Here is a 22105-nt window from a genome sequence, read left to right on the forward strand (position 1 = left end):
TTTTTTAAATAGTTACATCATTAGAAAAGTACCAGAGAGATTCTAACCAAAACCCAAAACAATTTAAAAGATGATGAATTTTTTTATATATATCAACTACATTTTAATTGTCGATTGCTATCCTTCTTAGTGAGATGTGTGTATAAATATTCCCATGTGTGCCAGAAACTTTATTTTCCTCTTTCTAAATAATTTCACTTAAGATATTTTAACTTTTCATTCATGTTAAGGATCTTAACATTTGGAATGTGTGCACTTGGGAAATAATAGAATATTATAATAACTTATTGGAAACGTGCAAAAATTTGGGGAAGAGTCCAGTGTCATCAAACTGGAATTTTGTGCCAATGGGGTTTTAAATAGCCCTGTTATCTGCAATTGCATCTTCATAAACTTTGTACCAGAAGTCCTCAATATCTCAGAGCTAAATTTGAGGACTATGGGAGGGAGAATAATTAGTTCTAGCCATTATTTTATTTTATTTTATTTTATTTTATTATTTTATTTTATTTTTTAATTTATTTATATTTCTAAGCAACCCTTCTCCAGTGTACTCAGGGTGGCGTACAAGGTAAAATATATACAAGATACAAAATCTTAAAACCACAGACATTAAAAAACAATTCATCCAGATTCATCCAATATCACAGACATACTATCAGCCAGAGAAGAGTATCAATGCTCAATGGCCCCAGCTATGCTGGCAAAGGTGTGTTTTTAAAGCCTTTTGAAAGGCCTTTCGAATCTCTGGTGGGAGTTGATTCCAGAGGACCGGAGCCCCCATAGAGAAGGCCCATCCCCTCGGCCCCGCCAGTTAACATTGCTTGGCTGACAGGACTTGGAGAAGGCCAACTCTGTGCGATCTGACTGGCTGGCATGAAGATGTACAGCTGAATGTCTTCAGCGTACTGTTGGAAACTCACTCCATGTCGTTGGATGATCTGACCCAACGGTTTCATGTAGATGTTAAACAGTAGGGGGAAGTATTATCTGTGGAAGTGGAAATAAAACATTGGATGTCATCTATATTTAGGACAAAATGTTGCTTCCTTTTTTATAAGGGTAGAGATTTTTTTAAAATCATAAATAAACAAACATATTTTCCTTCTAGAATAACATGGATCCCTTGTCATCATTAGAAGATTTGGATAATACAGTTTTCAGAGTAACAGAAAAGAAAAACAGGAATTCTGTAATAGGTAATGACACTTCGTATTTTTTATTTTAAACTGATGGTTTAATTTATTAATGAAACTGTTACCCTTCTTTTGGTGCTGCCACAGTAATTTGCAAAAGGAAGCAATACAAATACTGTCGCACACAAAGACCAATGATTAATGCGCAGTATGGATCTTGAATAATTGAAAAGTCATAGGAACATTAAACAAGTTAAACCTAAATTCATGTAATACCAGCATTATAACAAGAACAAGGTAAAGCACCCAAAATCTTTGATTATAGGAATACAGATAGTACTCGACTTACAACAGTTCATTTAGTGACCATTTGAAGTTACAATGGCACTGAAAAAAGTGAATTATGACCATTTTTCACACTTTTGATTGGGGACATGACCTTTTGTGGCCTTCTGACAAGCAAAGTCATTGGGAAAACCGGATTAACAACTGCATTATTAACTTAATAACTGCAGTGATTCACCTAACAGTGCGGCAAGATTGGAGTAAAAGGGAATAAAATGCACTTAACAAATATCTCACTAGACAACAGAAATTTTGATGTGATGCAATCTCAATGCGTATAGCTTTTTCAAATTCAGTTTTTAATTCCATTCAGGTCCTGCCCAAATTTTCATACTTAAACATCTGAGAATAACCAAAATTAAAGCAGGCTAATTAATTGTTTTGTTAGATTATTAACAAACTTACCATCAAGAATCATTTATTAGTTTAATTTTTAAATCAAATAATATTTTCTTTTGATCCTTTAAATGTTTTCTATTTCAACTGGTGTAAAAATTCCATATCAATGAAAAAAAATCCAAAATAGGGTCAGAATGAAAACATTAGGAAATTGTGACTAATATTTTATATTTTCTGTCCAATTTATGTAACTTTTTATTCCATAATTTTATATTCTGTGAGGGAATTACACATATTCAGCATCAGGAGATTGTCTGAATTAAGAGAAAATGTATCTTTCTATAGCTGTAGTTTTATCTGGAAAAACAGTATGTTTTGACTACTTAAAAGCAAAACATCAAAAACCACTCTATATTGGATTATATTAAGAAATATCATTCTGAAATACTGTGTGAACAAAGAAGAAGGAAAAACCAAAAGCATTCTTTTTGAAAGAGTACATTCCTCCCAGTTTGTATCGGTATATAAAATATATCTCCTTCTGAGACTTTATATACCACATAGAAAATTACAGAAGTACATAATATATTTGTATTTGAAATTGTTCTGTATTGTACTAAAGTTGTTTGCTCTCCAGCATGTGTAATTAAAAAAGAAAGAAAATACCTGATTTTTTTTAAATTTAAATTTAAATTAATAAATTATTCTTGTGTTGTGGCCTGCCAGTTGCCAGTTGACCTGGCGGGAGACCCAGATGGTGAAGAGGTTGGGGAGAAACTTGGGCCAATTCTGGAGTCTGAAGAAGGCTCTGATGGATGCTCTGTGTTGGAAATAGAGATAGAACCAGGGCCATCTCACATTTCCAGCCACCAGAGAGGCAGCTGCCTTCGGAAGCTGAGATAAATGGGGAGGAAGAACAGCTGGGGCCTGTTCTAGATGCAGGTATGTTCAGAGCTGTTAGGAGAGGAGAACAACTGAGGACAAGAAGTTGATTCAGGAAGCAAGGTACATGTGGACCCTGAATTGCCCCTCCCTGAGTGAGGAATAAATAGCAGGAAAGGGGAATGGTGGTTTTAGGAGACAATGTTCGGATTGCAGAAGATTTGGCTCAGAAACTTGCCAAAACCTAATTTACAGCTTTTGGGCTGGAAGCACTCTGCCTGGCAATTATTTCAAGGAATTGATAAGGTCTGTTAACTGCAATTAACTTTTTGAAGGATTATTGCTGTACTTTTTGGTGTGAATGCCATTAATTCACAGGAGATAATAAAGGTGTGTTTTTTTGGGACAAGGAGTCTGTTTCTTGTTTCTAATAAGGCTGGGTCAGAACATCCTGATGGTAAGTTTGTTTATAATCTTTTTCCATTTTTTAAAATTCCACAGGCTATACTCGTGACAGCAGCTCGCCTCCTCCAGGATACATTCCAGATGATCATGTGGCACGGAATGGATCATTCACTAGTATCAATAGTGAGGGAGAGTTCATTCCAGAAAAAGATTTAGTAAGCACTCTCTTGTTAAAGGATCTTCTACATGCATGTCTGGTAGCTTGAGGGGTTTTTGGGGAGCCCCCTTTTTCCCCTTAAATTTTGGATTAACATTGGATCTCCCATTCCATTTATTGATGTGGCTTGAACTAACCAAAATTTTGCAGTACATTTTTGTGCTTTTCTTTCAGATGTTGGATCCATTATCACTGAGTAGCCCTGAAAATTCTGGCTCGGGAAGTTGCCCTTCACTTGATAGCCCTTTAGATGGGTGAGAATCATTTATAATTTGTCTTTCTGCTATACTTTTCAAATCATAGTTTCTTATTATATTCAGAAGGCTCTTAGTTATTTAAAATGTAATATTGTAATGTTTTGTGTTTCTAGAGAGAACTACCCTAAGTCCCGGATGCCAAGAGCTCAGAGCTATCCTGATAACCATCAAGAATTCCCTGGTACATAAAATCAAACAGACATTGTTTCCAATGTTATTGTTATAAAGTTTTATATTATTTATTTATTTATTTATTTATTTTATTTATTAGATTTGTATGTCGCCCCTCTCCGTAGACTCGGGGCAGCTAACAACAGTAATAAACAGCATGTAACAAATCTAATGTTTAAAATAATTAAAAAACCCTTATTAAAACCAAACATACACACAAACATACCATGCATAAATTATATAGGCCTAGGGGGAAAAGGGTAGTTCAGTTCCCCCATGCCTGACGACAGAGATGGGTTTTGAGGAGCTTACGAAAGGCAAGGAGGGTGGGGGAAATTCTGATCTCCGTGGGGAGCTGGTTCCAGAGGGTCGGGGCCACCACAGAGAAGGCTTTTCTCCTGGGTCCCGCCAGATGACATTGTTTAGTTGACGGGACCTGAAGAAGACTGACTCTGTGGGACCTAACCGGTTGCTGGGATTCTTGCAGCAGAAGGCGGACCCGGGTGTATTCTGGTCTGATGCCATGAAGGGCTTTATAGGTCATAACCAACACTTTGAATTGTGACCGGAAACTGATCGGCAACCAATGCAGACTGCGGAGTGTTGGTGTAACATGGGCATATTTAGGAAAGCCCATGATTGCTCTCGCAGCTGCATTCTGCACGATCTGAAGTTTCCGAACACTTTTCAAAGGTAGCCCCATGTAGAGAGTGTTACAGTAGTCGAGCCTCGAGGTGATGAGGGCATGAGTGACTGTGAGCAGTGACTCCCGGTCCAAATAGGGCCGCAACTGGTGCACCAGGTGAACCTGGGCAAACGCCCCCCCTCGCCACAGCTGAAAGATGTTTCTCCAATGTGAGCTGTGGATTGAGGAGGACTCCCAAGTTGCGGACGCTCTCTGAGGGGGTCAATGTTTCCCCCCCCCCCCCAGGGTAATGGATGGACAGATGGAATTGTCCTTGGGAGGCAAAACCCACAGCCACTCCGTCTTATCAGGATTGAGTTTGAGTCTGTATAAGCTTCACAATATAGTGTTTGAGTTGGTCAAAGATCATGGTAGCAAATGCAGAAGTATATGTAATGCAGCTATATAATCAAAGAAATATCTAACAATTAAATAAGAAATAGCAATCATTGCTGAAATGATAAAAAGAATCATCTCTTTTTATTTTAGTAGATGTATTCATAATTTCAATTTTTTCAAGTTCCTTTGGATTTATACAACCATTTGTCTAGCTCTGTAGGCATGATGTTTACAGATATAAAATATTGACCATATTTATTTTAAGTCATTGCAACCTTCACAATTGGAGCTGCAGTAAGAATTGTAAGACTTTCAAGCTTTTAGAGACAGTACTTGACTAAGTTCTGTTCAAATCAAGATAGAATTTAATTTTAGTACAGTGATCCCCCGGTTATTGCGTCCCCGACCATTGCGAACGGGCTACATCGCGATTTTTCAACCCGGAAGTAAAAACACCATCTGCGCATGCGCGCCCTTTTTTCCTATGGCCACGCATGCGTAGATGGTGTTCCCCGCCGGGCAGATCAGCTGCTGGGCGGCTTCCCTGGGTCTCCCCCCTCTTGCTGGCGGGAGGGCGAGAAACCCCCCCCAGCACCCCGCTCGCCCGCCCTTCGCCCGCCCTTCGCCCGGCCACCCGCCATTTGCTCGCTGCTCGCCCGGCCACCCGGGTTCATTTGGCTTCAGGACTCAGTTGGGAAGCGGCACGGGTGTTTTAAAAGGTCTCCGCCGGCATGGGGGGCTTCTTAGCACCCCCCCAAACCCGGGTTGGGGGTTCGGGGGGGTGGTAGGAAGCCCCCCATGCCGGCGGAGACCTTTTAAAACACCCGTGCCGCTTCCGAGCTGAGTCCTCAAGCCAAGCGCAGAAGTTAGCCTTGAATCCCTTTGAATCCCGCCGCTTCTGCTGGATACGGGCGATGGGCGGGGCGAGCTGCCACAGCCCCTGGCTTCCGCGCCGCTCGTCCCACCCACCGCCCGTATCCAGCAGAAGCTGCTGGATTCAAAGTGCTGGGGTGGGGGGCTGTCGGGACACCCCCCACCCCAGCACTTTGAATCCCGCCGCTTCTGCTGGATACGGGCGATGGGGGGGGGGCGAGCTGCCACAGCCCCTGGCTTCCGCGCCGCTCGTCCCACCCACCGCCCGTATCCAGCAGAAGCTGCTGGATTCAAAGGGCTGGGGTGGGGGGCTGTCGGGACAAGCCGTGCACAAAGGCCGAGGCAAGGCTGAGCAGGAGGAGAAGCCAACCAGCGAGGCGGTGGGCCAGGAGCCGCAGGCGAAAGGAGCTCGGGCATCGGAGCGCGGCGCCAGGCATTGTTCTCCGGACCCCGCCCGCTCAGCCCCCGCGGCGGCCCTTTCCCCTCTCCAGGCTGCGGGCGGGGTCCGGAGAACAATGCCCGAGCTCCTTTCGCCTGCAGCTCCCAGCCCACCGCCTGTCTCCTGCTGCCTGGTTTAGCCAGGACACGAGCGGCGAAATGACTTGGAGGAATGTGAAGCTGAAACCGGCCGGTTTCAACTTCACATTCCTCCAAGTCATTTCGCCGCTCGTGTCCTGGCTAAACCGGGCAGCAGGAGACAGGCTTTGAGTTTTTGGCTGCGGGGGGAGAAGTAGGACTTTCCTAACTCCCTCGCCCCGCAGCCAAAACTCAAAGCCTGTCTCCTGCTGCCCGGTTTAGCCAGGACACGAGCGGCGAAGTGACTTGGAGGAATGGGAAGTCCAAACCGGCCGGTTTCAGCTTCACATTCCTCCAAGTCATTTCGCCGCTCGTGTCCTGGCTAAACCGGGCAGCAGGAGACAGGCTTTGAGTTTTGGCTGCGGGGCGAGGGAGTTAGGAAAGTCCTACTTCTCCCCCCGTAGCCAAAACTCAAAGCCTGTCTCCTGCTGCCCGGTTTAGCCAGGACACGAGCGGCGAAGTGACTTGGAGGAATGGGAAGTCCAAACCGGCCGGTTTCAGCTTCACATTCCTCCAAGTCATTTCGCCGCTCGTGTCCTGGCTAAACCGGGCAGCAGGAGACAGGCTTTGAGTTTTGGCTGCGGGGCGAGGGAGTTAGGAAAGTCCTACTTCTCCCCCCGTAGCCAAAACTCAAAGCCTGTCTCCTGCTGCCCGGTTTAGCCAGGACACGAGCGGCGAAGTGACTTGGAGGAATGGGAAGTCCAAACCGGCCGGTTTCAGCTTCACATTCCTCCAAGTCATTTCGCCGCTCGTGTCCTGGCTAAACCGGGCAGCAGGAGACAGGCGGTGGGCTGGGAGCCGCAGGCGAAAGGAGCTCGGGCATTGTTCTCCAGACCCCGCCCGCAGCCTGGAGAGGGAAAGGGCCGCCGCGGGGCTGAGCGGGCGGGGTCCGGAGAACAATGCCTAGCGCCGCGCTCCGATGCCCGAGCTCCTTTTGCCTGCGGCTCCCAGCCCACCGCCTCGCTGGTTGGCTTCTCCTCCTGCTCAGCCTCGCCTCGGCCTTTGTGCGCGGCTTGTCCCGACAGCCCCCCACCCCAGCACTTTGAATCCAGCAGCTTCTGCTGGATACGGGTGGTGGGTGGGACGAGCGGCGCAGAAGCCAGGGGCTGTGGCAGCTCGCCCCCCCATCGCCCGTATCCAGCAGAAGCGGCGGGATTCAAAGTGCTGGGGTGGGGGGTGTCCCGACAGCCCCCCACCCCAGCACTTTGAATCCAGCAGCTTCTGCTGGATACGGGCGGTGGGTGGGACGAGCGGCGTGGAAGCCAGGGGCTGTGGCAGCTCGCCCCCCCCATCGCCCGTATCCAGCAGAAGCGGCGGGATTCAAAGGGATTCAAGGCTAACTTCTGCGCTTGGCTTGAGGACTCAGCTCGGAAGCGGCACGGGTGTTTTAAAAGGTCTCCGCCGGCATGGGGGGCTTCCTACCACCCCCTGAACCCCCAACTCGGGTTTGGGGGGGGTGCTAAGAAGCCCCCCATGCCGGCGGAGACCTTTTAAAACACCCGTGCCTGTCGGGCGCGGCAGCAGCGAGGAGTTTGCGTGGGCGGCGGGAAACCCCAATCTTTGGCTCCTCGCTGCTGGGAAGTAAAAACACCATCTGCGCATGCGCAGATGGTGTTTTTACTTCCGCAGCGCTACTTCGCGAAAACCCGCTCGTTGCGGGGGGTCCTGGAACGGAACCCTCGCAACGAGCGGGGGATCACTGTATACTGTAAAGTTGAATTTCACAGTTGAACTGGCAGTATAATCTAGTGGAGCAAAGCATCTTAAAACCTCCAAAAGATTATAATAAACTCTAAAAGATACAGGGGAAAATTTTTAAATGTATGTTTGTTATATTGTAATCTTGTTTTGAAAGCTTTAAAAGATAACAAAGGGGGCTTCAGATGCAATGAATGTATGTTCCCACAGTGAAAGAGAATGAGCAGAAGCCATCATGCGTACCAAGAAGATAATAAAACAATATCCCTTGAACAAATTTGCATCTAAATGATGAAATTTGTGTATTTATACAGTAAAATATAGTACGTATAGTAGTCCCAAAAGTGCTTTTTCAAAAGGCAACTGGAAAGAAAGTTCAGTTGCCTTTTGAAAAAAGCACCTTTGGGACAGCCATGATCTGGATGTCTGAGAATCTCCATACACGTATAGTATATTAATAGATGAAGAATCCCTCTGCAGCAATAAAGGTTTATGAATGTAAAGAAAAAATATTTCTGGGGCATAAAATATGTATTAAAATAAACATGCTATTTTAAAAAAGCAATATGAGTATGTTCTTTGTATTCTGCCCCTAATTTAAGTGTGATAGATACAGTATATTATTTATTTATGCTTTTTCTTGATTAGAAATTAGGGATAATACATAAACCTTTCTATTCATTTTTATTTAGTTTATACTTCTTAATGTAATAAAGCAAAAATATTTTTTTTCAGATTACGACCTCCCAATATTTGAAAAATTTGTCAAAGGTGGAACTTATCCTCGGTATCATATTTCATACCATCATCAAGAATACAATGACGGTGAGTTGTGGCCAGCTGACTTACTTGTTTTTTTTTTTTTTTCAAATTCTTGGTTTGTTTTACTTTCAATTAATAGAGCATTGTTTTTGTGTATTAATTTTGAATTTATAAATCTTTGGGGGTTTTCTTTTTTTTTTGGAACTAACATTTGTCAGCAGGACCTTTTTAAGGTTGTCTTAGAATAGCAGAATGAAACCTTTTACTTGTGACCATATATAGGCTGCTGCTAACTTTTTTACAGTTCCAGAGCATACATGCCTTCCCTAGATTGTCTTGCCAGTAAACAGCAATTTTGCAGCAGCAAAATATTCTCATTTGGAAACACAGGATAAAATCCACAGTGCTTCTTTAAGCTTTTAGGAATCTTAATGCATTTGTTCTTAGAAAAACTACTCCCAGAAGCTATCAACAGTACCTCCCACTTTTGGTCTCTTCTTCTCTTGTGCCATCACTAAATTGTATCACTGCTAAACTGTCAACAACATTGAAAGTAGGGAGGAAGTAAAGTATGTTTTCGAGCCCCAGGATCTGTTTGACACAGTTGTGATAGCTTTTGCAATCATATGAGAGGTGGTGCAAGGAGTTGCAAAGAAGTTGGAAAAAATATCCTCCTTCTTCATTTGGCTGATTGGATGCCCCATTGCCAGCCTTGGAGGCTTCATTTTATCAAAAATACCCAAACATTTAGCATAATACAAATTTGATCACAAATGTTGATATTTAATTACCTGAGAAAACTTCCAGTTGGTCCTTCATGTTCTCAAAATCCTAAAGACCCCCCCCCCCCCAAAAAAAAAAATTAAATTCTTGTTTTAGCTAAATGTGCCCTTCCATTCATGGAAGAGAATGGAAAAGATGAAGAACTAACAGAGTCCACAATTAAAGACTGTCAACATATTTTCAGTACTTTTCTTTGCAACTTCTAACAGCAAAGCTTATTTGTTCTGGAAGGTTTTCCAGGTTTTTAAAGCAGTTTTTCAGTAGATGACAGTGAGTAGGAACAATGTACTGGAGTGCCACCTTTACTTCCTTCTAGAGCAGGGTTATGTTTGACCTTGGGGGTGAGGCTGGGAGCATGGCCAGCTCAACATCACTCATACTGGGGGCACCTGTGGTGGCCTGAGTGCTCTGCCAAAAAAAATAGCCTTCCTGTGCTCTGTTTACAGCTGCCACAACCTGCAATCCTCGGCCAGTGAAAACAGAGCTCGGGAGGGCCGTGCACACTCTGGCAGAGGTTTGCAGGAGGCAATGGCAGCTGAAAACGGAATTCAGGAGCCCATTTTCACTGGCAGAAGCACTTTGGGCTGATCTTTTGCTGTTACCAGGGTGGCTTTGTGGGCTTGATCCAAGTGTCCCGCAGGACAGATCCGACCCCCGGGCCTTGAGTTTGACACCCCTGTTCCAGAGCATTTAATAGTCGAGTTGGTTCATAGCAACTAATTTCACTTCTATGTGAATGCTGTCTTTTCTTAAATTTACTATTTATAATAAACTCCTCAGTTTTCATCCAAGTATGACATTTAAAAGATCAGCACAGCTATTTACTTTTGTAGAGCTGAAGCTATTATTTTCTCACCATCAGTAAAAAATATTACAGTATTCCATTTTAAATCTTCCGTTTTTAGAAAATTAAAATTATTTTCCAGGAAATAGATGGTCCTTTACAAAGGTATCTACTTTGGTTATCATATGTATTTCTTATTATCAAAGGACCTGATAATGTTTATTTATGATTGCCTGTCAGGTCTGTAACATATTTCCAGTTCTGTCTAGTGAGCTTTACTGTCAGTTCCATCCAGAACAATGTTCTGATAAACAGTATGTTTCATAATACTATGATGTTGGATTTACTTATAATTTCTGCAGGCCGTAAAACTTTTCCAAGAGTTAGAAGGACCCAAGGAAACTGTTTACGCACTCCAGTAAGTTTTAGCCCAACTGATTATTCATTGAGCACAAGCAGTGGGAGCAGCATTTTCACTCCAGAATATGAAGATGGACGAATGCGGAGAAGAGGAAGTGATATAGAAAATCCTACCTTGACTGTAATGGACATCAGTCCTCCCAGCCGCTGTAAGGAGAAACAATATATTGCCTTGTAATCCCTTATTTAAACTATAATTCAGTTGTTGACATAGCTAGGTTTTATACACAACTGGGAGGAAAATAAATTATCAGATGAATGGGAGGGTAACAGAAGAATAGACTAAAAACAGAAAATCCAACATATAGAAGACGGGGTGGGCCTTCAAGTGTGTAGGCCCCAGTAAGCTGTATCAGGAAATTTCTATGGCAACCTACTGTACACGTTCCTTTTGTACATGCTCCTACCATTCCTACTGTACACCCTCTCTACATGGGGCTACCTTTGAAAAGTGTTCGGTAACTTCAGATTGTGCAGAATTCAGCCACGAGAGCAATCATGGGCTTTTCCAGATATGCCCATGTCTCATCAACACTCTGCGGCCTGCACTGGCTGCTGATCAGTTTCCAGTCACAATTCAAAGTGTTGGTTATGACCTATAAAGCCCTACACGGCATTGGACCAGAATACCTTCGGAATAGCCTTCTGCTGCACGAATCCCAGCGACCGACTAGGTCCCACAGAGTTGGCCTTCTCTGGGTCCTGTCGACTAAGCAATGTCGTCTGGCGGGACCAAGGGGAAGAGCCTTCTCTGTGGCTGCCCCGGCCGTCGGGAATCAACTCCCCCCAGAGATCAGGACTGCCCCAACCCTCCTTGCCCTTTGCAAGCTGCTGAAAACCCACCTATGCCGCTAGGCATGGGGAAATTAGCTATCATCGTTTATGTATGGTTTGTTTCGGTTGTCTGATTACTTTTTATTATAAGGGTTTTTTAATTGTTTTAAAATATTGGATTTGTACACTGTGTATTGTTGTGAGCCTCTCCGGGTCTTCGGAGAGGGGCGGCATACAAATCTAATAAATTATTATTATTATTATTATTATTATTATTATTATTTACTATCTTCTTGAAGATAGTGATAGTAATAGTACAAGGGCAGAAAATAACCTGAAATCTTTTCATTGTTAATGTCTGCTTGCATTTTGTTTGTGTGTATAAATAAATTTTAGAGAAAATTCTTGCATTACACACTAACTAATAACACTGCAAACTTACCAAAAATAGGAATTGTAAGTCTAATCAAAGGGTAAATGTTTATATTTTAAAATATAATAAACTATGCTGATTTGGGAGCTTTTTTGGACAATATCAGAAAGGTGTTGGTCTGCTTTTTCCTTGTATATTTGGATATATCAAGTTTATCACATTTTGTTGCAGCCCCGCGTGCTCCAACTAATTGGGTACTTGGTAAACCGCTTGGCCAAGGTGCATTTGGTAGAGTTTATCTATGCTATGATGCAGACACAGGACGAGAACTTGCTGTTAAACAAGTTGAGTTTGATCCCGATAGCCCAGAAACGAGTAAGGTAAGAATTTGGGAAGGAAGTGTCCCCTCTCAACCTTTCTGATATGTACATATATAAAAGTTAAAATAAATTGAAGTTATTTTTTTAGAATCATGCTTTTAATTTTTTTTTTAGCAAAATCAAAAGAAGCTGAAGAAAGTTGTTATGGAATCTGAAAATTACACAAATGTCACTGAAATATTTATGTTATTCATATGGGGAATCAATGACATTGGCTTTTTCCCCATGGGTTAAATACTCCTGACGTGAGCTGGTATCTTCTTGTTTAGTTTAGGATTTTTTTCTAATTTATCCTCCATTTGTTTTCAAAATGTTAGGAGTCCATCAGAACAAACTTTAAGAGTGCACTATCCTCCATAGTCAATTTAGGGAGGGGAATTGTACTTCCCAGTCTAGGAGTCAAAATTACTGTCATGTGGAAATAAGTGAAATATTCTCCTCTTAAAAAATGAAGACATGGGGTTAATGGAAAGTTTTAATATTAAGCTGTACAATGTATATCAATTAAGTCTCTTAATTAACCCGGATTGTGGGGGCAATATGCTGGCTCTGTTAAAAAGTGCTATTGTTAACATGTTGTAAGCCGCCCTGAGTCTAAGGAGAAGGGCGGCATAAAAATTGAATACAGTAAACAAATAAATAAATTTCAAATATTCATAAATTTCCTATAAATATAAGCTAATTATTAATACTTTTATTATTACTTAAGATTACAGAAGATATAGTGGACCATTTTGTTATTAACACACTGTACTTCACACTATGATGCTGCTGAAACAAAAAATTAATTAGAAAATTGAATGAATGACAATTGTAAAGTACATTTTCATTACTTTGTGATATTTTAACATGTAATTTTGGATTCAATACTGAGAGTATAAACCACAGAGGACTTATTGAAACCCGCAGTATTACCAATAACATTTAGGAATTATATAAAATTCATACTTTGTTCAGTAATTTTGATCATTGTTTTAAATAAGAACAGATCATTTAAACAAAGTCCTCTGAGAACCAGTGCTATGTAATTCTTACTGCAATTTTTGGGAGCATTGCAGATTCTTTGATATTATTTAAAGAGACTTGTGGAAACTGTTTCCCTAGGTCATAGTTTTCAATTAAGAATGAAAATAAATGCTTTTATATATATTTTTCAAAATTGAAGTCTTCATTCAATTATGAAAATAGTAAAGCAGCTAAAATGGTTTGTAGTGATTAATAATAATAAGCTAGCAATAATGATTTTTAAATTATTCAGTTTAAATTTTAAAAAAAACTTGAATCAAGTATTTTTAGTATGATTTAGTGCTAGAAATTTGCTCTTATTCTAATATGTTACTTTCAGGAAGTAAATGCCCTTGAATGTGAGATTCAGCTTCTGAAAAATCTACTACATGAAAGAATTGTTCAGTATTATGGCTGCTTAAGGGACCATCCAGAAGGAACACTTTCTATATTCATGGAATATATGCCAGGGGTAAGCCACTGATCCACAGGGAGACAGTATATTTCTATAGTGTGTGTGTGCCCATATGTAAAAATCAAATCTGGAAATGGAGTGACATATAAGATACTGCGTACTATCAGTCTGAAAAGAATTCTTTTGTACTAAATTTCTATAAATGTCTTCTGTTTTTCATTAGTATCTACAAACTAACATTTCTGAAATCCCACAGTGTTTTTGCTATTTGCATTTTGCCCTTGACATATTTATTGTCTAAAAAGATGGATATTTAATTATTGAATTTTATTTCCACATAAGTGTGACACACCATATTAAATATTTCTGTCTTGATGAAAATAAGCTTGGCTGATAATAGGTTGCTAAGGATGTATCTGAGGCTATTTTCCTTAAGTTGAAGTTGCACACTTGGTGGGCTAGATTTAGTGCTACACAAGTTAAGGAGAAAGATTTTCAAGACTAGTTTGTTCTAGTGGTTAAGGCTCCAAGCTGGAAAGTAAGAGACTGAGTTCAAATACCATGAAAGCCAGCTGGGTGACTTTGGGCCAGTCATTTTCTCTCAGCCCAACTGACCTCAAAATATTGTTGTAGAGAAAATAGAAAGAGAAAAATGTGTTGGATGTTTGCTGCCTTGTGTTATTTGTAAAAATAATAGGTGGAATACAAATAAATAAAAATAACTCCATTTGTTGATTTAATCAGTGTTTTAATTGCTGTAACTTTTATATAGTGGACTTTTAGAAAACTGTTAAGACCTTTTACTATATAGCAAGTTTCTTTCTTTCATTACAGGGCTCAATTAAAGATCAGTTGAAAGCATATGGTGCTCTCACAGAGAATGTGACTCGGAAGTATACTCGCCAGATCCTGGAAGGAGTTCACTATTTGCACAGTAACATGATTGTACATAGAGATATTAAAGGTACTGATGGGGGCATTGTTATAAACTTGCTTGGTGAATTCTAAATATTTCTTCCTAAATATTGAAGGGTTGATTTCCCTTTTCTCCTGGTATACTACTGAAAATAGCATTTTATTGAAGACCTTTCCTGCACTTTTCCAAAACTTTAATAAGTAGATGTTTCAAGTGAGTATGATAGAAAAAATGTTAATATATAATTTGATAGATATGGTACATACGATACAATAGTAATAATATAATACTGTATTGGTTGACAAACAGCAAGCCTGACTCCATTTGGTTGAAGTCATAATTATTTTACTAAAGATTATTGGCTGCAGTGTTCCCACCCCCATTGGCCAGATGATCAGTATCCAGTAGCATCCTGGAGCAGTATTTTGGAAACCGATTTGATGCCAGGCACATCTTGAAATGGCTGCACATTCTTTCCCAGGCCAGGTGTCCTTGGCCATCTGGATTAGTCTGATTTTCATACATCTGATTTCTGTCAATGCCATTCCCTCCCCCCTTTACCTCCTTTTACTTCCTCATGCACTTTTCCCCCAAATGGCTATTTCTCTCCTGCCCCTAATGGCAAGATGCCAGCAATTTAGTGGAGCATAGGAAAGATGGCAGAGCTAACAGCTGTGGTGGCGGCCTGGGAAATTTTGTCCAGCTATGGCTGCAGTACAAGTTGCAATTGTATATGAAATGGGACCAATAAAACACTTCAAAAAAACCTTTTCATGAAGATAAATGAGGGAGGAAAGGTAACGCATTAGACTTGCAAGATTATATTATGGTAGCTGTTGTAATAAAAGTAGCTTTAAGTTTACTTAGTGTCTGTTGTTTGGTATTCATGCTTATACTTTTCAGAGGTGCGATATTGTTCTATGTACAATCCTTGTTTTATTAATAGCCTGTAATCTAATTTTCTGAGATTGTGGATTTGCAGTTTTCATGAGCTGTACCCCATAATCATCACAATTATGACAAATCACGGCTTCAACTATTTTGCCTTGCATGTAATGAGTCTTTCTCATATATTATGTTTCATCCTTTAAGTTGCATTACTGAAATAACTGAACTTTTGCACAATATTCTAATTTTTTGAGTCTCACCTGTAAGTGCCAATTGGAGATAGAGGCATAAAGATATTTTTTACCCTGACAAATTCAAGACACCCCATTTGATTAGTTTTGGTACATTTTAAACTCCTATTTAAGAAGGTATTTGAAATTAGAAAGGACTACCCTTGTTTGCTAATGTTGAAACATATTTTTTATGTTGTAATTTTAATTTTGATCAGTTGTACCATGGATGTTTTATAGCAAATTATTTATTATTCACTGACAGTCAATTGATGGTCTGATCTAAAGTTTAATAATGCAGGTTGGCGGGACCGCGAGGGCGGGCCTTCTCTGTGGCTGCCCCGGCTCTATGGAACCAACTCCCCCCCCCCCCCCAATGTCCATATTGCTCCGATCCTAATGGCCTTCAAAAAGGTTACGAAGACCTGGCTTTGCCGGCAGGCCTGGGGGCCATGAACTGACATCTGTCATGGTCAAATTATATTGAATGCTATATAATTGCTATATATTGTTGCCTGAATTGATTGAGTCATGAGGTTCTTTTTAACTGGGGTTATAGTTTTAGATTTTTCCCCCCATATTTGACTTCTTTTCTACTGTATTTGTATTTTTATATTGTTGTAAGCCGCCCTGAGTCCTTTGGGATTGGTGGCATAGAAGTAGAATAAAATAAATAATAAGTAGGGAGTCAGTGCATAGAACTAATGCTCATGTTGATTATTACCTGCCAACAACTGGTATATTCTGGATTAATAGAAGCTTCTGAATTATCTTCAATGGCAGCTCCATGTTGATCACATTACTGTACAGTGTTCCTAATAAATGATAATGTGGGTATGAGTCACTCTTTAGACTAGTATTTGAGGTGTCAAAGTTGAAGAAATGTCTGTGCTTTCAGATTTTGAATGGGCTCTTTAACAACTCAGTGGAAAGGTTGCCAACTATGATTCCATGTGGTCATGGTTTAATTTCTTGTTTAATAGCTGAGCTCTAATTAAAAATATATACTTACAATTTTACATTATTTGTTCATATTTATTTCAGATACAATCTGAATTATTTAGTCTACGTACACTAAAATACAGTATCAATTAAACAAAAAAGTGTACTTATTTTATGTACTATTCTACTGGCCATATGTGCTTACACAACAATAGCTATTATTAATCCAAAGCGGAGAGAATTACCATTTGTTTATATTTCTTTCAGGAGCAAATATTCTTCGTGACTCTGCAGGCAATGTTAAGTTGGGTGATTTTGGTGCCAGCAAACGGCTTCAAACAATTTGTCTGTCTGGTACGGGAATGAAGTCTGCTACAGGAACTCCATACTGGATGAGTCCAGAAGTGATTAGTGGGGAAGGATACGGAAGAAAAGCAGATATTTGGCAAGTCTTTTTTTTTCACCTGGAAGAAATTGGAAATAATTTCTTGCACACTATTTGGGAACCCTAAATATACCCACAGTGCAGTATTAAGATTAGGTCTGGAACACTGGAGACCAAAATTTGGTTTATGAAATTTATATACTACTTCAGGCTGAAATATCAACAGTCTGGTTTTATCCCTGATTTGTGTGTGAGAAACACTCAAATTTAGTACAGCAGTAGAATAGAAAACGCCTAATATAGGTTCAAATCCTTAACTACCAATGAACTTTCTAAGGCAAAGAAAAATGTTAAACAATATCTTTAGGACATTGCCACTTAAAGTGATAGAGAAGTTAGATAATTTAGAAAGTCTCCAGAAGTTGCCAATCTCTTTAGGTTTATCTAAGCCAAACTTAGAAGGACATTGTTTTATATGATGTCCATGACAGTTTTATGGGGTCATCATACTGACATTCCTTTCTCTAAACAGCTTTGCCTATATTCCAGAGAGTAGAAAATATTGGCCATGCCATTTTATAGAAATGCCCATTAGTCATTCTTGTTACACCAATTTTACTACCTCATCTAGTGAGTCTGCTTCCTTCTAGAGTTTTTCATTACTGGCTGTTACAAACCATGAAACAAACTTTAGGTTGCAAAATCCGTATGCCTCATGAGAATTCTAACTTGAAGAAAGAATGGCATAGCCACCCCGAGTCTGCGGAGAGGGGAGGCATACAAATCTTATAAATAGGTAGGTAGGTAGGTAGATAGATAGGTAGGTAGGTAGATAGCATTTGATGCAGGATTATTACCTTAAAGAAAATAGGATAATATGATTTTCAAAGAAATAATAATGTGTTACTAAGAATTTTTTCAGACATAAATGTTCTGTTTATCTTGTAGTGAGTGTCTTTCCTACTATAAATTCTGAAGAAGCTATTTTTATGGCATGTGTTTAGTAGTAAAATTATATTTCAGTTACTGGAGCTTTAGAAGAAACTCAAAATAGAGCAGTGAGTATGTAAACTGGGTGCAGCTTTCTCTGATTTTCAAAAAACAGAATAATTGTTACAAATTGAAAATGACTAAATTCATCTGAATGAAATATAGAACAATTGTGCTAGTACAGTGATACCTCATCTTACAAACGCCCCTTCATATGAACTTTTCGTGATACGAACCCGGGCTTTATGATTTGTTTGCCTTGTCTTAAGAATCATTTTCATTTTACGAACCCGAGCCTGGGTGCGTGGGCTCTCTTACTGTGTGTGCGCCCTTGTACTGCGCGTGTGCTCTCTGACTGCCGCAGGGATTTCCCTGCCGTGTGATTGTCACCAGCGGGATTTCCCATTTGATTATAGCCCCCACCGGGATTACGCACTCAGAGAAAGCGCTCTTGCAGCCGCTTTGCTGGGAGTGCTTTCGCCGAGCGCTTCCGGAACGCCCACCCCGCCTCTCCTGTAGCCCCTTTGCTGACAGCCCTGGACGAAAGCACTCCCAGCAAAGGGGCTGCAGGAGAGGCGGGGCAGGTGTTCTCAAAGCTCTCGCAGAAAGTGCTCTTGCAACCGCTTCGCTGGAGCACTTTTGCTGAGCGCTTCCGGAACGCCCGCCCCGCACCTCTTGCAACCCCTTCCCTGACAGCCCTGGACAAAAGCACTCCCAGCGAAGGGGTTGCGAAGAGACAGGTGTTCCCGAAGTGCTCAGAGAAAACTCTCTCACAGCCCCTTCGCTGGGAGCGCTTTCGCCGAGCCAGCCCCTTTGCAGCCACCCCTCTGCTCCAGCCCCGAATACCAGCAGTAATGGGCAAAAGGGGTGAGTTTTGGGCTTGCATGCATTATTTGCTTTTCCGTTGATTCCTCCGGGAAACACTGTTTCATCTTACAAACTTTTCACCTTACAAACCTCGTCCCGGAACCAATTAAGTTCGTAAGACGAGGTATTACTGTATAGGATTGGATCTAATCGTTTAGTGAATGAAATTTCATCCCTAACAATGACCCGGTGCAGTATGAAGCAGAGAACCTTTAAAAAAAATCTTGCTTATTTCTGTGTTCCAGTTGTTTACTCCCACAGTTTTGAAGGATAAGAACAGGAGAGTGATAAATCATTTGGGCATTGTAATGAAAACAATACATTGGTTGAATCACCTCACTTTTGTTTTGCCTGCTCCCTTCTTCGAGTAGAAACATATAAACTTGGTAACATTGAAAGGGCAAATCAGTCTCCACCCAAATGAAATCTTAACAGAAACTAATATAGAGATATAAAAAGCTTTTATTTGCATGGGAACATACATTATGCTTTTATTATCTTTTTCAGATAGTTTTCTTACTAATTTGCTTTGTATTCTTGTTGCAGGAGTGTAGGCTGTACAGTTGTTGAAATGCTCACTGAGAAGCCACCTTGGGCAGAATTTGAAGCAATGGCTGCCATATTTAAAATTGCCACACAGCCAACCAATCCCCAGCTGCCACCTCACGTCTCAGACCACGGTCGGGATTTTCTAAAGCGGATATTTACTGAGGCTAAGTTGCGACCATCTGCAGATGAACTGCTGAGACATACATTTGCACATTATCACTGATGGCCTGCCTCAATCCCTCTCACCTTCTGCATTTTTTACTGCACTTTTTTTTATACAGAGTTGAAAAAAGACAAGGGAGAAGTTATTTCTCTTGATTCTTTCTTTCATATAAAATTGTTAAGATCTCTCTGCATATTTAGAATGCAGACTTTTTCCCATTTAGAATCTCCTTTGTTTCAGTAATGTACTGATGTGGTTTGCATAAAGCACTTTAGTACATATTCATTCCTTATTTAAGGGGGTAAAGAATTTATTTGGACCATCAGGAATCATGTATAAGATTTTCCACATCCCTATTCCCTGGCAAACACTGCTAATTAACTCCCAAGGCTGGGAAAAAGTATACATGTCACTAGCAAATTCAGAAAAACAGTATATATTCAGTGGTTGCAGCATATAAATAGATAACAAAGAACTCTCAATTATATTTGAGCTTTGAAATAAGTTTCATCTGTGATTCTGGAAATTCATTTAGAAGCTAGAATCTCAGGTTGCTGAGCAAGGTACATTTTGGAAACTAAACCATCATATTAGCACAAAAATGTAAACCAAATAAGTGTTTTCTGCTATGAAGATAAGAAGCCCGTCATTTAATAGTGCTATTGCATTAATGTAATATATCCAGAATCATAGATAAACAGATTGCTGTAGTATCAGACTTCTCTAAAGTTAAACAGTGTCCACATATCATGCAACAAACTGATTTTCAGGGTTGGAAACAAAGTTGATCTGTGAGGAGTCTCTATGGGTAGAATGAAATTTATTTCATGCAACATAATTCTGTTCATATTAAGAACACGTTCCATATTCTTTCTTCTGTCCCAATTATTCATGTAGTTCCCTAAAATATTTTATAAGGTCAAGGTTTTTTTCTCTACTGTGATTTTATCATAATGTACTTAAGATAGAATGGGCAGGAGTGTCAAAAATATAATTTCTTCGCTGCTGAACTGAATTCTGTCTCTGAGATGCATATTTTATTTGTCAAACCTCCTTTGCATAATCTGACTAACTTGAGTTGACGATGTAGAATTAACTTTGCAGGTTGCAAATGCCTTATTAATTTGCATTGGAAAAGCAAGTTTTGTAGAATGAGATCTGGAATTTCCCAGGTGTATCTATACCATATAATTCAGTTACAGTTAAAGAATACACAGAAAAAAACCCCCACCTTTTCATTCCCAAAAGTTTTTTTTAATTTATTTATTTAGATATTTTACTTTTGATTTAAATAATAATAAAGGGATAAACAGATTTGGGATTATTATCCCAATTGTTTCAACCCATATTTGGACATATATTAACAATAGAACTGTAGAATATGTGTTTGCTGACTTGCCCTTAAATATATGTCTAGCACCAAACAATAAAAGTAACGGGAAAATGGGAAAGATGCTTCCATTTTCCATAAGTGGTGATGTAAGCATTACTATTGTTTCCTAGGCTTTCTGCAAAATGTCCAAAGTAAGTCAAATTATATGAAGATAATGATAACTATAATCATGCTATCAACAATTACATATAAAACATAAGTTACATAAGTATGAATCATAAATCACATGTACAACAATATAAAGGTATATATATATGATTTGTTTTTTCAATAAACTTTATTTATAAACAAAACATATACAACAAGACAAACGAAACATCAGAAAAAGTTTGACACTTTGTGACATGCCTGTAATACAATTCTAACAGTGCTTCTTTTTTATTACACAAGTCATATTTACATAATATACACCAAATCTTAGCAGTGATCTTAATCAGATATATCTTTCCTTTTTATTCCCTTTTATATCCAAAACTCTGACCTTTACTCTCCAAGTTTTCTACCACTTATTGGTTCTCTTTTTCTTTTTCCTTTTTCCCTGTTCCCATCCAATCATAAAACTTGTCCCACAATTAATAAATCTAAAATACATCTTATATAAATTTTCTTTATAGGCTGTGGCTAATGTTAAAGTTTTATTTCTGATCCCTATCTGTTGCCATTCATTTAAATTAATAGTGTATCCAAAATCCTGTCATATTTTCCTTCACCTGTTCAGTTTCCATTTTATAATTTAGTAAGTAACAGTACATTTTTTAATCAATTTCTCCTCTGGGCCCAACAATATTTTATCTAATGCTATTGTTTCAATATTCCCCTCTCTCCTATCTTTCTAATCTTGATTTTATCTGCAAGTATTTTCATCTAGGGGGACAAACCAATTTGAAATGCCTCTATATGTAGAGCAATGAATTCCTTATAAAATGCTTTGTAAAGTAAGATGAGTTAAATGCTTTTTATCCCGCAGGAAAGAGTGCCATCCAGCATGGCCTTCTAGTGTTAAAATCCTAGTGTTTTCTAACATCATCCATTCTCTCATCCACATAAGAACTGCAGAGTTATAGTATCCTCTCCAGTCTTTTCATAATATTCAATTACATTCATTATTATTCTTAAATTGTTCCTCAAATATATTTTGGGTAAAAAGCCATTCTGATCTATGT

General features: G+C 39.7%; 1 protein-coding gene across 1 annotated transcript in view; it reads left to right on the forward strand.

The window, feature by feature from the left end:
* MAP3K2 (mitogen-activated protein kinase kinase kinase 2) overlaps positions 1 to 20564 on the forward strand; it is a 47925-nt gene extending 27361 nt beyond the window's left edge. The window contains exons 7-17 of the mRNA XM_070729842.1: positions 1112 to 1199; positions 3204 to 3322; positions 3499 to 3578; positions 3695 to 3762; positions 8659 to 8748; positions 10615 to 10821; positions 12051 to 12199; positions 13545 to 13676; positions 14454 to 14583; positions 16863 to 17040; positions 19384 to 20564. Coding sequence (XP_070585943.1) covers positions 1112 to 1199; positions 3204 to 3322; positions 3499 to 3578; positions 3695 to 3762; positions 8659 to 8748; positions 10615 to 10821; positions 12051 to 12199; positions 13545 to 13676; positions 14454 to 14583; positions 16863 to 17040; positions 19384 to 19609 — 1467 coding nt within the window. The 3' untranslated portion in view covers positions 19610 to 20564. The remainder of the gene's footprint in view (positions 1 to 1111; positions 1200 to 3203; positions 3323 to 3498; positions 3579 to 3694; positions 3763 to 8658; positions 8749 to 10614; positions 10822 to 12050; positions 12200 to 13544; positions 13677 to 14453; positions 14584 to 16862; positions 17041 to 19383) is intronic.
* The last annotated feature ends 1541 nt before the right edge of the window (positions 20565 to 22105 follow it).

Source organism: Erythrolamprus reginae, chromosome 1 (genome assembly GCF_031021105.1).
Source record: "Erythrolamprus reginae isolate rEryReg1 chromosome 1, rEryReg1.hap1, whole genome shotgun sequence".
In the NCBI taxonomy this organism is placed as follows: Eukaryota; Metazoa; Chordata; class Lepidosauria; order Squamata; family Dipsadidae; genus Erythrolamprus; species Erythrolamprus reginae.